This window comes from Harmonia axyridis, chromosome 3, assembly GCF_914767665.1.
Source record: "Harmonia axyridis chromosome 3, icHarAxyr1.1, whole genome shotgun sequence".
NCBI classification, from domain to species: domain Eukaryota; kingdom Metazoa; phylum Arthropoda; class Insecta; order Coleoptera; family Coccinellidae; genus Harmonia; species Harmonia axyridis.
This window is the reverse complement of record NC_059503.1, coordinates 20,710,932-20,727,005: the sequence shown is the minus strand read 5'-3', so window position 1 is coordinate 20,727,005 and position 16,074 is coordinate 20,710,932. Positions and strand designations below refer to the sequence as shown.

At 33.8% G+C, this 16,074-nt stretch overlaps 2 protein-coding genes across 5 annotated transcripts in view; both read left to right on the top strand.

Annotated features, from left to right (window-relative positions):
* Positions 1-2,722, top strand: part of LOC123674669 (colorectal mutant cancer protein) — an 84,128-nt gene extending 81,406 nt beyond the window's left edge. For all 4 annotated transcript variants that reach the window (XM_045609635.1, XM_045609634.1, XM_045609633.1 and 1 more), the window contains exon 13: positions 1,832-2,722. In XM_045609635.1, coding sequence (XP_045465591.1) covers positions 1,832-1,918 — 87 coding nt within the window. In that variant the 3' untranslated portion in view covers positions 1,919-2,722. The remainder of the gene's footprint in view (positions 1-1,831) is intronic.
* An 8,659-nt stretch (positions 2,723-11,381) lies between these two features.
* LOC123674888 (ETS translocation variant 4) overlaps positions 11,382-16,074 on the top strand; it is a 31,095-nt gene continuing 26,402 nt past the window's right edge. Inside the window, exon 1 of the mRNA XM_045610030.1 lies at positions 11,382-11,677. Coding sequence (XP_045465986.1) covers positions 11,606-11,677 — 72 coding nt within the window. The 5' untranslated portion in view covers positions 11,382-11,605. The remainder of the gene's footprint in view (positions 11,678-16,074) is intronic.

Here is a 16,074-nt window from a genome sequence, read left to right as displayed (position 1 = left end):
TCATAAATTCCTAGTTCGTGTTCTCAATCTAGGACGATTTTTCTAATAATAGAAATAGATCTTAGTTCCGAGGAATGCTCTGGAATTTCAAAACATCCTTTTTACTCGGAACAATTCTATAGTTGTTGAATCACCACTACTGGTAATCAGTCATCAAAAACTGTGTTAACTTTTGTGGATATCCGATCTTTGTTCATAACTGAAAACGAAATGCAACGCAGCTTGCTCACTCATTTCAGAAGGCTCCTTAAAATAAAAGTTCTATTTATTTTAGTGGTTATTTATCCGGAGGCTTAATAACCCTCCTAACAGTTTTGATAGTTACGCAAAAAAACGTGAAAGGATCCCAATTTTATAGAACTTTATCACCCGCTAATTACCAAATCCAAGATTATCTAAATTTATTCGTGGCCATTTCTACCTGACCCCCTCTGGGTACGAGGGCGGTTTGATAAGTCCGTAACTTTTTTAATTTCCCGCGCATTTACTTCCAATGCAACAATGCATCCGTCATCTGTGATCTATAAGTGGGCAACATTTCAATTTTCAGCAAGTTACGACGTGCAGTTGCTGTTTTATAGCCGTTCAAAGCAGACCACCTCGTGAATTTTTAGAGAATGGAAAAAAGTGAATTCACTGTGCTGATTAAGCATTACTTTCTACTTAAAAAATCGGTCACTGAAACTAAGGAAAGACTTGATAAATATTACGGGGACTCGGCACCATCAATTTCAATGATAAAAAAATGGTTTACAGAGTTCCGTTGTGGTCGTACCAGCACTAGTAATGCCGAAAGTTCAGGTCGCCCAAAAGAAGGGATCACGCCGGAAATCGCCGATAAAGTCCATGAAATGATATTGGACGATCGGAGAATGAAAGTGCGTGAGTTAGCTGATGCTGTATGTATCTCAAATGAACAGGTACATAATATTTTACACGAGTATTTGAACATGAAAAAACTCTCCGCAAGATGGGTGACCACTTCAAAATAGTGTATAGCGGTGTTCAGCTGTAATCCGAAGGAGTTTTTGCGCCATTTTGTTACTGTGTACGGAACTAGGATCCATCACAACACTCCAGAGACCAAAGAACAATCGAAACAGTGGGTTGCAGGGGGTGAACGTGGACCAAAAAAGGCAAAACAGAGTCTGTCAGCCAACAAGATCATGGCCACAGTTTTTTGGGATGCACGCAGTGTCATTCACATTGATTACCTCGAGAAAGGTGAAACGATCAACGGCGAATATTATTCGAAGCTTTTGAACAGATTTGACGGTGATTTGAAGCAAAAACGGCCGCATTTGTCGGAGAAGAAAGTGCTGTTCCATCAAGACAATGCACGTGTCTGACACTCGTCTAATCACGATGGCCAAAATCTACCAATTGCGCTACGAACTGCTACCTCATCCAGCTCATTCTCCAGATTTAGCCCCCTGCGACTATTTTCTGTTTCCAAACCTCAAGAAATGACTGGGCGGTCAGAGATTTGAGTCGAATGAAGAAGTCATTACCGAAACAAACGCCTATTTTGAGAGCCTCGAAGAAACCTATTATTTGGAGGGAATAAAAAAATTATCATAGAAAAACGTTGGACTAAATGTATCGAGCTAAAAGCTGATTATGTAGAAAAATAAAATGTTTTTTTGTCGAAAAAAATTTGTTTTATTCAAAAAGTCACTGACTTATCAAACCGTATAATGCGTAAAGAAACTTTCTGCTATTATACTATGACGTAATTCTGGAGTCCACGAGCTCCTGGACACTAACATATAGTGTGAATGACCATTTATGACAAGTTCATAATCATAATTGTTAAATTATTCCATTTCAGGTTAATACCTTACAACAGCGAATAGCATCTATGGAAACGCCACCGACAAATAGTTCAGATAACTCTTTGGCATCTTTAGCTGTATAACTATAAACATAAGGCATTATTATATAGAATAAATTGAATTAATGATCTCATTGAATTGTTTGTGGAGTTGCACTTGATTGAGCCTGGAGTTGTGTTGTTTTGGTAATTTGTAATTGGTGAAATATTGCTGAAACTACAGATGAGAGTTCCTATCACTCATTAATGAATGCACGAAATATATATTTTTATGTACTCAACAAACGCATAGTTTCAGTAAAAGTAAATCATTTTCCATTAGAAAAATTCTGAAGTTGTATATTCTAAATTTTCTCTTCATCCAAAAAATACTCTCTCTCTAGTTTTCAAACTCTTATATTTCACTTGAAAAGCGCAAGTAAGCCTTGGAATTGGATTAAGGATATTCACTATGTTTTGCCACGCTGTGATTAACGACTACCTTGATGCATTGGTATTTGAAAGATGAGATATTTTACTGTAATCGTGACTTCTAGATGTTTTCAAAAATCCAGACACAAATCAAACCTTTTAAACATCCTATAACTCATTTCTTCATGAATTTGGTTTTTGTTGATGCTAATACCAATTCTTCATCATTTGATGTTTATCACTTTTAATGAACTCATTGATTTCCTGAACTTTTATATTATCAAATCGAATTGTTTCAACTACATATTATAGATCTTTTTGTAATTTCCTTTTCAGGATTCATACATAGGAATTAAAAAAGCATTTGTTATGTAAAGATATTCCCATTATTTTTATATTTATTTTGATTTTATGAACAATGAGTGTTGTATAACAAAATGTTATTATTTAACATTCAAATATATATGTAGAAAATTAGATCTCTCATTAGAAATGATTTTACCTGATAATTTCCCTCCTCAGATAGCATAGGTTTGTTCTATGGATATCTGTAATGAATATTTCAGATGCCCTTTAGATATATTGGATGTTCAATGGATGTCCAAGAGGTATCCGGCGTCCACATATATCTTTATAAAGATATATAGTACGGGTATCCTTAAAATACATCTAATGAAAATTTTATGGACAAAATTGAGACAATGGGTAAAAAATAACTTCGCTTGCGATTGTTTTTCGTCTCAACTATATAGTTATTTGAAGATACTTTTTTGATATAAATAGTTTCATGAGACAAGTTGAAAGATATTTAATCGATGGAAGGATATTTTACTCTTTTGATTATTTCAGTAACTAAGTATATCGTATGTTGCTTAAAACATTAATATCAATAATCCAAGGTATGTAGTATAGGGAGTAAATAAAGAAGTTTTCTTTTTAGCCGTTTGGAAAAGCGACATCTCTGAGTGAAAATCGTAGATGAATTTCCCACAATTAGCGTGAAAATTACAGAAATCTCACACCACAGGTAATGAAAATAGGTGTGTTGAAATGGCAATGTTGATGTATTCAACTCATTCTTTTACTCTGAATTGTAATTGTTTAGAACTGATTGATCCATCCCAGTGCAATAATACAACGAATAAATGAATGATCATGCCAAAACTGATTCTCACTTAGAGGCATCTCTTCAGTCTAATCTATTTATCATTCACCAACTACATTATCACCAGAATCAGAGAAAATTGGAGAAGAACGTCCAGAAAAAAATTGGATATTACACTGAAAACACATCAGACCGAGTTTAAACTTTACATTAACCGAGAATTGAAAGAGATATTAGATCGAATACGTCGGAGGGATAACACAAGGCTCCCTGTTTTTCAAATCTACCTCACAAAGTACCTACGTTGTTTTGTGGTCTTATAGTTCTTAAATTGCGCATTCGTCACACGCATCGTTTATTTGAAATTACTATAGATCACTTCAATTCCCAGTCCGAAAATCCATCAAAATTTTAACAAAACCAAGCTGTTATATCTGAAGGAACTGAAATTTGAATGCTTTTTTCTACAAGTGAATTAAGGCTGCTTCGACAGGTATGAATTCAAAGATTTATATCAATCTGAAATGCACTTTTCTGAACGGAAATTTTGAATGCGATCCCAAAAATATTTCGATCCCAAGATTACCTTCGAAATCTAGAAAGCAATAATAACAAATTCAAGTTCTGTGCATCCAAGTAGGTAAGTGAAAAACAAGAGATTTGAAGTTTCCAGAATAGTTATTTATGTTTCAAGGGCATTAAGGAAATGTCCTAAGGACATCAATATCTCTCAATATCCCTGGTGCATAGAAACTTTTATCATAGCAGTAACGCCACTACATCCACGAGATGGAAAATTTAATTCACTCTTATCAAAGTGAACGCATATAAAATTTTTATGAAACTATTCATAGTTATGAACTAAGATAAAATGGAAGAAAATTGTAAAATTTCCGAAAAAGCAAAAAATGTAATTATAAAAAGGTCACTTATATGACGAAGAGTACCAAGTAGATCACAGAATACTGTGTGGTATAAGGGGAGCTCTGCGGCCCGGGTACTTTATCGATCGAATATTCATGCCAAAAAAAAAATCGAAAGTTCTGGCTAGAAAAAAGGTTCTGAAATTAACTCAATTGAAGCCAATGTGAGACATTTTGAGGTACAAAGTTGCATTTTTGTTTCATTTGGTAGATGCCGTGGGTGAGAACTTGTGAATTGGCGCTAGTTGCATTAAAAAGTCGGTTCTTTAGTTTTTTTGGTAAATGTACCAGAGGCAAAAACCGAGAAAAAGCGCATTATGGCATTATATAATTATTGAAAAAAGCGAAATGAATAATGAATAGTTTTAAGAGAATACATGTCTTCATCATCAGGTGATTTTACCTGAAAAAATGGCCTTTTCTAACCGATAGACAATGTCGTTGTACTATACATCCAGTTGGAATAAAACACATTTGACAAAATCCCATGTGTTATTGCAAAATATATGAGTTTTTGTGACCTGAAAAATTGACTTCAATGCCTAGAATCAAAACCTGTCTCCCAAGAGAGAAAATCAATAACAAGACCATTAAAGCGACGGGCCGAATCCATGGTAAGACCTTTTATAGATTTTTAAAAATTATTCTTCTTCGAGACCACTGGAAATGGAAAAATGTTGATAGTGATCATAATTATGTAGTTATAATTTTGTTCTACATCTACTTCTTACTTCTTTAAAATGAGCACATTGCCTGTTCTACATCAAAGATTCGTCATCTTTATTTCATCATATTTTTGGGAAACTTCCTAGGTCTTACGATACTCCTTCCTTAAGACGTGATGGCAGTAAGTTTTTCAATTTCTTCAGAATGTTTATTGGATGCTTTGACGAACTCCATAATGAAATCCAACATCAGAATACTAAAATGAGAAACTCTCTATTGCTTCATGAGAAAGACTTGCTCTAACATTGAGGTTAGGTAGGCTGTAGCTCACGAACTTGTTGATGTTGAACAACAGAGAGTCTCCTTGTCGTATGCCTCTTTCTACTGTTATTGCTGAAAAGACTGTGTTGTTAATTTTTGCCTGGATTTTTTTGTTCTCTGATGTTCTCTATTGTTTAACTGATGTTACTCGGTATTTGCCTGACATTTAGAAGATGTATCTACTATATCCTGAAGATGGATCCTATCAGAAGCTAAAACTAAAAAATATTGGTTTATTATTATTCAATATTTTCCGTTATTTGTCTAATTACAAATGCATCATCTCTACAGGATGTACCAGTTCTAAATCCTTGTTGTGTATTTGCGAATTATTCAGTCACAATGGTTGTCATAATTTTTGTTATTAATTTGTAGTATATAGACAATGCATTTCTCTATAATTTGCAGGTTTTTTATTACTTACCATTTTTGAATAGCAGCAGAAGAGTACTTATTCGCAATTCATCCGGAATCATGTTATGGGGGAGTATTTTGTTGGTGAGTTCGAGAATTAGCTTTTCTCCTCCGTATTTTAGGAGTTCATTGGTTTTGACGTCTTGGCCTGAAGTTTTCTATCTTCTGTTTTGCCAGTGCTTTCCTTATATCTGCATTATGTTTATGTATATATTGGGGGTACTTTTTGCTGCATCAGTTGGTTCGTTGTTTCTAAGAAGGTCTTCAAAGTACCTACTTGATCCAGGTGTCATCTTCATTCTGGCTTACAGTATGAGTTTTGGTCTCTTTATTTTGGTTTCTTATATTTGAAAGCTGCCCATGGTTATTGCTGAATGTGCTGGAGTTTCTGATCGAAAAAAGTAGGTATGATTTATCCTCAATCCATTTAGCGAGATTTCATAATTTAGTTAATAAAACTAATTAATAGATATGAAGATTATTCTCTGATTATATGATGCTCAAAAGTCATACAGTATTTAGATTATGCCTGAAGGCATAATGTACCAACAATGATATTGGTATAGTCTATCCAAAGTCACTTGGAGGAAGCCAGAATGTTTTGATTTTATAAGGGTTGTCCGGAAATTCATTAGGAGACAGGGTGTATATTGCCTAATAGTATTTGAAATGAATCCTGGTATTATAGCGGATGGTCTCTGAAACCAAAATATGTAGATTTGGCTGTTTCTATTGGCTGTATACGCTTCACCGCATGCCGAATTGGTTACTTTCATTGGTAGCAGCTTTCTTTTTTATATTATCTTACTGACAATTCGCATAGACCAGTTCGATACTTAGATTCATGAAATGAGCATTTTACCCGAATTTAGGCCGTTGGTTAACTGATTTTTTCTTTTTATTTGGATAAAGTATATTTAAACTCACTTGAATAGACAAGAATATTTCTAATATTCAAAAGTTTTCCTAGTTTCCAGAATTTTATTAGGCAGCAGGGTCTTACCAGTCCTCTAGAATAGATCAAGTCTGCTAGTTCATCGTCATATGAAATAGTATGTCAAGTTGGTGTCGATTTGGTCACTTTCATTGCCCAGTACACTTGCTGTTGGGTGGCAATTTGATCGCCTTTATTGGTGGGAGTTGTGCTTATCTTAATAAATGGTTTGGGGTTTATTTAAGAGCCTCTTTCCAATACATTTCTGATCAATTTCATCAACGTTAATATTAGTTTGCATTAACTTCAGACAAACATTTGCAAGTTCATCTAAAACACTTTCGGGTGCTTATAAATTCATGCAACGATCATGTCATCATAGTGCATAATATTCCTTGCTAGTATATTGCAGGTCGAGAATAGAGAATAATCGAATTATAACACAGAAGAATAACATAGTAGCATTAATGATGTGACAAAAAAAGCTATTCACGTCTCAAATGATTCCAATAATTGAGATTCTGACTCAGATTCAATAAAATTCCAATGAAGCTCTTCCAAAATGAAAATTAGTTATTCTTCTTATTTAAGCTGTCAACCACGTTTCAATTAATATCTGTTAATTATGATCTTAACTGATGATGCTGTCTGGAAAGGTGGTTTCCAAGCAGCAGACCGAATCCACTGGCTCACCTAATTTGAATAAATGATCTCCGTCCTCATATGAAACTCGTCCATTGATTGCGCTCTGCCAACTTTAAAGTACATTGATGCAAAATAAACATCAAGAACGTTTCGACCGGAAGGCGTGGTGGTTAGCAGGCATTGGCGCTGGCGGACCCCCTGCGGGCCAATCGGACTTCCGGTAACTTATCCAGAATACTGGCGCGCATCAAATCGCGAAATCCGCTATTCCAGAGTGCATCTTTCACCTTTCCCTTTCGATGGGGCGATAGTCATTTATCAATCATTCAAGAAGGGGATGAAATCGCAGGGGGTGTAGGGTAGCTGAGAATATTGGGGTAATTATTCTTCCGCAAGATTCTGATTGCAAATTTCACAGATTGGCTCCCGGATTGTGGGAAATCACTGTCATTATACATATCTGAAAACACCATATTTACTAGCTTATTAGGTAGCTGCCTACTGACTTGTCAAAATCAAATTATATGTTATTGACAAATCTTTAGATATCGCAATTTTTTTCAATATTTTCTTAACAACCAACAACGGCGTAACAAGCATTGGTTGTGACAATATTTACAATTTTTTGTTAGAAATATTTGAAAATGATTTCACCAGAGAAAAAAATATCACATGAAGTGGCAAAAGTAAGTACAAAATTACTACCCAAGAAGACACTTGACTCTTGACACTTGAATTTATGGATTCAATTTTCAATCTAGAAAACTTGACTATTTGGCAGTCAGAAAAAGTTCCGAAGAAAACATAAAATTTACCAACATTAATTGTTGACCAAATCGCCAAACTCATACTTGAATCTTCAGACGAGAAGAGGTCTTCATGATAATTTGGATTTTCCTGAGGATTTCTAGAATATTGTTGACGTTTTTCTAGAAATCAGAAGCATATAAGACAAAACTACAAGAAACCAAAAAGTGCAATACTGAATAAAAGTTTTTTCCATATTATTACTCGGTTATCATCAATTGTTTAATAAATAAGAAAATATTGGGAATATTGGACACAATTTTATTTTATTGTTTAATTTGTAACAACGCCGACGTTTCGAAACAGTTAGTTTCTTTTTCAAGGCTAAAAAATAAATAAATATATAAGGCATACAATATGACATAATATGATAACACATTACCTAGTTACGACAAACAATATTGTACGCTTATTAAAATCATAAAGACAATTTTCAAGGAATCGGAATTCTTGTGTCCAATATTCCCAATATTTTCTTATTTTTTTTTTCCATATATTTCGAACTACCAGTGCTCCACCAAAAAAAAGTTCTGTAGGAAAAAAGCAGACACTGCTCCAGAAAAAATATTCATTTTCGTTTGTACCCTCAATTCAGGAACAAATTTATTTAATGAATATCGTAATGGTCGATATTTCGCTTTACATGCAGGGTTTTATAAAGTCAGTGGTGGAAAATCCAAAAGATCAGAAACTCTGGGTGACTATGGTTTTGTCGGGAAAACACTGGATTGGTTCAGAAGTTTTTTGACCGGGAGAAGTCAATGCGTTCAGATTGAAGATTCGTTAGCTCATTCACTGCCGTCACTGTTGGGGTACCCCAAGGTACCATTCTCAGCCCAATTCTGTTTTTATTGTACACGAACGCCTTATTTGAGACGAAGTCAAGAATAATTTCTTTTGCGGACGATACCGCAGTGTTTTTGGAGGCGGAGACATGGCAAGAATTGAAAATGTTTGCGGGAAGTGCCTTCAACTTAATATCAAAATACCTATGGTCTATAATTTTGACTCTGAATATAGACAAAACTGTTTTCGTTCCTTTCAGCAACTCTGTCGCATTTTGTCCCACTTTTACATCACTGGTGGTTGACGATCACTGCATGATACACTCAGCGGACACAGTAAAATACCTGGGTGTTGTGTTGGACAAACATCTTAGATGGAAACAACAAATTAATAAAATAGTCCATAAACTGAGAACTCTGATAGAGAAATTTAAAAATCTCAGAAGGTTTTGCGATTGAGAACATTATATCTAGTGTTGGTGCAGCCTCATTTAACTTATGGTTTGCAAGTAAGGCGAAGAGGTTGGAGTTACTCTACCGTAGCTGAAGACTATGTCAAAGAATCAGTAAGCAATGTCAAGTTACTTGAAAATCGTTCCCAATCAACCATTCAAGAACAGTAAAAATAACGCCAATATGAGAATACAATGAATTGGGGAAAAATCAAAAACTGATGAATATTTTTATTTATACAGTAATACCTTCGACTTCATCAAAGATAGTTATCAAAATGAAGTAGATGCTATAGGATAAATTATTCACCATAAAAATCAAAAATACATATTCCTGTTAGTTCCCGTTACTTTCTAACTAAAAGTTTTTTACCAATATATGGTCTAAATAGATAATAATAATAATAAAAATATCGTTCATTGCACGTCCAAGAATGCTTTTTCGTTTCTCACATGCCTTTTTTTTTCAGTATGCACAATAGAGGAACAAGAGTAACGGTTTATGCAGTAGCAACCTGTAGATTCGCTTGACCTGGATATAGTGATTAGTGATTATTTCCTCCAGAAATGTCTAATTATGTTGAATAAATACTTCAAAGCAATCAACAGCCTTCATGAAAGGCGATTCTCTAGAATTTTATACGGCAGAGTTAATATATTAAGGGATTAACACCACGTGGCTTTCCGTGTACCAATCAAACTATGGTACCCTCTGGTCAAACTATTTCCCCTCTAGCACTCCTGCTGATCAAATTTTATACGTTGGACGAAGTTGTATATTCACCTTTTCTTCTTTCTCTTTTCAAAGCTGGTACGTAAAGAACAGCACTGCAGCCTGCTGCAAACACTTCAATTGAATAAGGAAAGAGGGATCATGGTAGAAGGAGAAAGTCAGACAAGACTTATCTGGTATAATACGAAAATCTACTAGAAGAAGCTATTGAAAGGTACACTGAACACGACAATGAAACTGGGGTAACTACCCAATAGTACATAGAAACCATCAAATCAGAGGAAAATAAAAAATTAGAACTATTGAGAAAATAGTAAACAAACAAAAAAAGAAGCTGATAAAAGCCACAATTGAGCACGACAACAGTGAATTAAGAAGAATCAAAACATCTGGATGATATGATATCGAATAAACGAGTATTATCTTTCAATGGCTAAGTGGGGATGCTCACACTGCGGCTGATAGTCAATGACTTCAATCTTGGCATGGGTTATGAGACCATAACGGATCAAAAAAATTACATCAATTATATTCCTTTTTATTCGCGATGATGAAAAACACATATAATTTCCTCTGTGTTCATTTTCACTTATTCGATTTCATAGCATGCAGATGTTTTGATTGTAGCTCTGATCTACTGGACCATGCATATACTCTCGAATAACTTAAAATCTTTTTTAATGTACCTATTTTTCGAACCTGTATAAGGTACACGCAAAATCTTAACCGGATTGAATCGTTGTACTGGAAATATTGATTATTTATTTCCCGATATTCACTATAGTTCAGCTAAAGTTATCAGGCTGAAATTTTACACGATACTCGATTCCGTCAGTTTCGTTTTGTGGTCACGGGAATATTGATAAATTTTTTCATTTGCTTCCTGGATTTTCTCTTGAAATTGGTATTTCACATCCGAATCATCAGGAAAACAAAATTTCCAATAAATATGCGGAACCCTAAGATGTTGCCCATTGATGAGCTCAACTGAGGGATTTGAGATCCAAACGTACCCTTAAATTTTCAAGCTTCTAGTTTTTTATAGTTTTAGAGTTATCATGATATCGTACAGATTAGAATTTGAAGACTGATTCGTCATCAGTGAGTCAATCGTTTTCGTCTAAGATTATTCCCAGCTCAAAAGTCGAAAATAACAGACATTTCAACGAAATAATAGAGCGATCTGTGCGGGGAGCAAGCGCTCAAAAAAAACATTTTTCCAGTTATCGCATCTACCTGCCCCATATTCTATAAGGTTCCTCTGAGGATTCTGGATGCAGAACCGGAAAATCCCTAGTAGGAATCGAATTAAAGAAACATGTGCACTAATGATACAAACCCTGTAGGTATTCACGTAAGCCGCCAACGATGGGGGCGGTTAACATCAACATCAGGCGTGTCTTCAATTCCCTCCCCCGTTGGTGGCTGGTAATCGGGGTTTGCTCGGGACTTTTCAGATTTCACCACATTTCCTGCCACCGTCTTCGAAGGTTACCGGTGATGATTTTTCTCATCGACACATCCAGCCCAGATTGTGATTGAAGTTTTTTTTTTTAATGAAAAGTGTTGAGATGAATGGTTCCAACTCCTAGAATGAATCCTCAAGATCAAGAAGTTCCAACAGTTGTGAGTGAATTGGGTAGACTGGTAAGTTGATGTATTTTTTTCATATATGTGTTATTTTTCCATGAGTTCATGATTTTCTCATTTCAAATTCGAGATATATATTGCTGCAGAATTTCATAGGGAATTATCAATCACTTTTTAGGACCAATACTCATATACTTATCCAATCTCAACTAAAACAATAACTAATTCCATCATAATCATACTAATATGTAGACTGTTTTATTTTTTTACCAAAATTGAATAGTTCGAAAAATAAAAGTATCAAGCCTTGAAAGATGACTCGAAAAATTTGAGAAAAATTCACCAAATGCTGCATATTTTTTTTCCTTTTTAATGGATACTTTCATTTCATACATTCCTTGATATTTTTTTTCAAAATGTGAAGTTCTGTGGTTATTCAATTCAGAAAATATGATATAGTTCTGACAATCTTTCAAGTTGATAACTTGCTTATTGGTTCAGCTCCTATCCGGACTAGAGTAGGTATTTCAATTTAAGATTGGTTATTTCGACATAACATGCAATTTTATTAGCGCTCAATTGAATGTCCCAATGAAGTTGTGGTAGCCACATTCAGTGCCACAGAATCAATTCGAGCGTCTAACGAACGTTTCCGCAAAGATCTTCAAAAACAAATGTCACCAAAGTTTTGTTTCTGAAGATGTCAACATTTTAGAAACGCTTACAAAGGTTACGTTGATAAGAGTGTGGTTACTACAACTCGAGCTACAACTACAATTGAATATTATTTCCAAGTGAACTGGAAAAACTTCATATTCATTTGAATATTATTTGAAAATGAGTCAAGGTGTGATATTATCGTTTAAAACATTAGACTAAACAACGCACAAAAAAAGTTAGGTGATTGAAATATCGTATATGAAGTGACTTTTGAGTGTTCATCTTTTAAGAGAATTATTCATAAGCAAGGAGCAATGAAAAAAAATACCAACTGAAAAATTCTCGAAATTCACGATATTTTTCTCACCGTCTTTCTTCGAATGTGAAGTTATCTTCATTCTTAGGTTATTCTGAATTCTCAGTATTCACAAAATTTTCATCACAGTGAATGTTTTCTGTTTCAAAAATTATTTCAAGCATGAAGAAAATATTAAACATTCATTAAGCTTAAGACTGAAGAAATTTAAACAAAGATTAGGTAGGTATATATCATAGACGGTATTGTATTGATAAAACTGAATATCATAGAATACCCCAGCTTGTCCAAAAATAATTTTAGGAAAAATATCACATTGTAGGAATCCGAAGTTATTCGTTCTAATTTCGATAACTTATGAACTGAAGAGTTGGCTCTGAAAAATTTTATATGAAGGTATATTTTCATAGCAATAGAAGGTTTAAATATAATATCTCATATCCTCAATTTTTCAAATAGTTTTAATATTTCCTAGACTAGAGTCCTTGTTTGTTATCTTTCAAGAAATGTTGATTCACGATTTCAAAAGTTTGTCATTGAAAATAATAATCCCAACCACATCAGGTCGTCCCCTTCCCCTCGATGAATTCCAAATATTGAATCTTAAGGTAGGTATTGAAGGAAAAATATGCTCTTTTCTGCACACTTCAGATTGATTTTGTGGCGACGGCAACAAAATCGAATAATCTCAACGTAAATGCGGGGCGCTAATGAGGAAATTGGACAATTTTCAGACGAGAATCTATTCCCGCACTTCGAAAATAATTTTATGACACCCGAGAAGAAGGAAGAAGGAATTTAAACTCTGAAAGTTGAATTATCAATAATTACAGAAAACGTGTTTTCGCATATAACCTTTCAATTGATTCGAAAAATAAAATTGATTGGAACTATCCTTAGAGTTATCTACTTCATATTCAACATAAATGAATGAATAAATTGAAAAATGATTTTTATTGGACTATTTGACCTAAAATAAGACTCTTGCAAGACTTATTTCACCCAAAAAAGATGAAAGCACTGGCGTGAAGTGAGAGGCTTTTGAACGTTCGTTCATTTGAGCGCCAATCGCACACTTGGCTACCTCATGTAAATAGGTAAATATCTGGTGTCCAAGAAATGGGCACTGAATGAACAAGCGCTCAAAAACTTCTCACTCCACATGCTTCTCTAATTTTTTGTCGACAATTTGCTTGAATTTTCTTCAATTTTAATGACGCAATCAGCATGAAATTTTGCATTCATTTAGAAATTGCTGTTTTTTTAAAATCTAGTTTGATACTTCCCATCTTTTCACTCCAAAATATTGGTTATTGTGTAACAGTTTTGAACTTATTTCAAGTTCATCATACCATATTAGTGGTAGGCGATATCCTACTCGAATTTTATATGTTCCTGATTGGATTTTGAAAACGTAATTTTCTAGGAAGATTGAAACTGTGATTCTGAATATACACGCAAAATTTCATTCCAAATCGGTTCTGTAGTCACTGAAATAATATGTATTTCTTTTCTTATATGCTCTCTGAATGTTCTATGGTTTCGATAATGTTGTCAGCTTGAAATTTTGCACTGAGGATGAAATTGTTACATCCAAAATCTCAATTCCGGCGGTTTTATGATTACAGAATTATTTGGAATTTTTTTTATATTCTTCTTGAATTTTATCTACGTTTTTGTAGTTACGATGTTAACGTAAAATTTCAGACGAAGCTTGAAATTGTTTTTCACATTCAAATGCGAATTTCAATTTAAATCGAATCTGCAGTTTTGAAATTAACAAGTAAATAATAATAAAAATATCGAATGGAAATTTTTTTCGGAACCCTTAATCTTATTAGGCATTATTAACGAACGATTCCGCGACATGGGAAATATCTATCTTGAAAACTTAAAAATTGGTTTTTCCATTGGATAGTTATAAGACAGAATCGAATTTTGGGACGGATTTTTCATCAGTGAGTCGAACCTTTTCTGTTGAAATCAAACTATCTGCTGTTGATATTCATCAACATTGAAAATATTAATTTTGTCGATCTGTATGCAATACTCTCTTTTACTCAATGTGATTCAACCCAGCTCTCTAAGACCACTGTGAGAAAGTGCAATAGTCACTTTCAGCACATTACTATCAATTGTTAACCCAAAAGAAAATATTTAAAATCAACTGATATAAACAGTAAACTTTTTTTTGTATTTAACGTTTTTCAGAAAATCTTTGTATTATAAATGTTTTATCCTAGGCTAAATCTCCTAGAATATTCATTTGACATCAGAATATTCCTGAAAAAAATTATGAAATATAAAGCTAAGAGCCGGAGAAGAAGAATAAGAGATAATAAACAATTGTTACATACTAGCATTCATTCGATTACGGCATTCGGTGTTGAAAAGCTACCTACTAGATTGCAACTTTTTATTTTTCTGGTAAATATATTTTCCGAATCCACAAGTCCTCAATCATACTTCTCTACGATGACATGAGAAAACCGACATAAATTATAAAAATTGATGGATCGGGTGTCATCAGGTGTCTACTCAGCAATAAATAACACCGCCAACGATCCTACAAAAGGTAAATATCTTACATGATTTCAATCAATCATCTTAAAAATAGCCCGATTTTTGACGACAGCCTCAAAGTGAATTCAGAACCAATTTGTTTGAAAGTTACTTCGGCCTTCGAACAATAAAAGTCTCACCTAACTCATGGAAAGATCAATTACCTAATTAAATGTCTGGAAAACTTGTTCAAACAGAGGGTTGACATTCGGGAAAACCAAACAATGAAATACAACACCACCCTCCATTCATTTGATAGACACAAATGCGTTAGCTGTATTGGTGACGAAGGGATATTTCGATACAATATGGAACAATTCTTAATCGAAACTTTAGCTACCTTGTCGATATAATAAAGCAAAATGCATATCGGTTGAAAAAAATTATATTGTATAACATTATTATACGACAAAACTTCTGCCCACATAACATCTAGTTTTGTAAGACGCTGTAATTGTAGAAATATATAGATTTCGAACAAAAACTAAGGAATGCATTGATGAGAGAAGTTGGGCTCATTTGCGATGTTATTTAAATTCGTATTCATGTAATTTTTCACGAAATTTCGCATGAACATTGGAACCTCTATTTTACATCCAAGTAGTAGATTTCTGCCTAATCATATCTATAGCACAGGGAAACAGCTGTTTTGGTGTCGAGGTTTTTTGAGCTGATTCTATATCAATTTAATGTCCTGAATACAAATAAAGTATTCATTTTTACCTAGGAGTTCAAATTTTTGAGGAATATAATTTAAGAGAAATATAAATTACATTATTTTAACGCAAATCCGTAAGTGTCGTAAACAATAGTAGATAGGAAATTTTTATTTTAGTTATACATAATACAATATTATGTCGTACTTACAAACAAAAAAAAACATTGAAGAAATCAAAAAGTCACTCAACACTTCGAA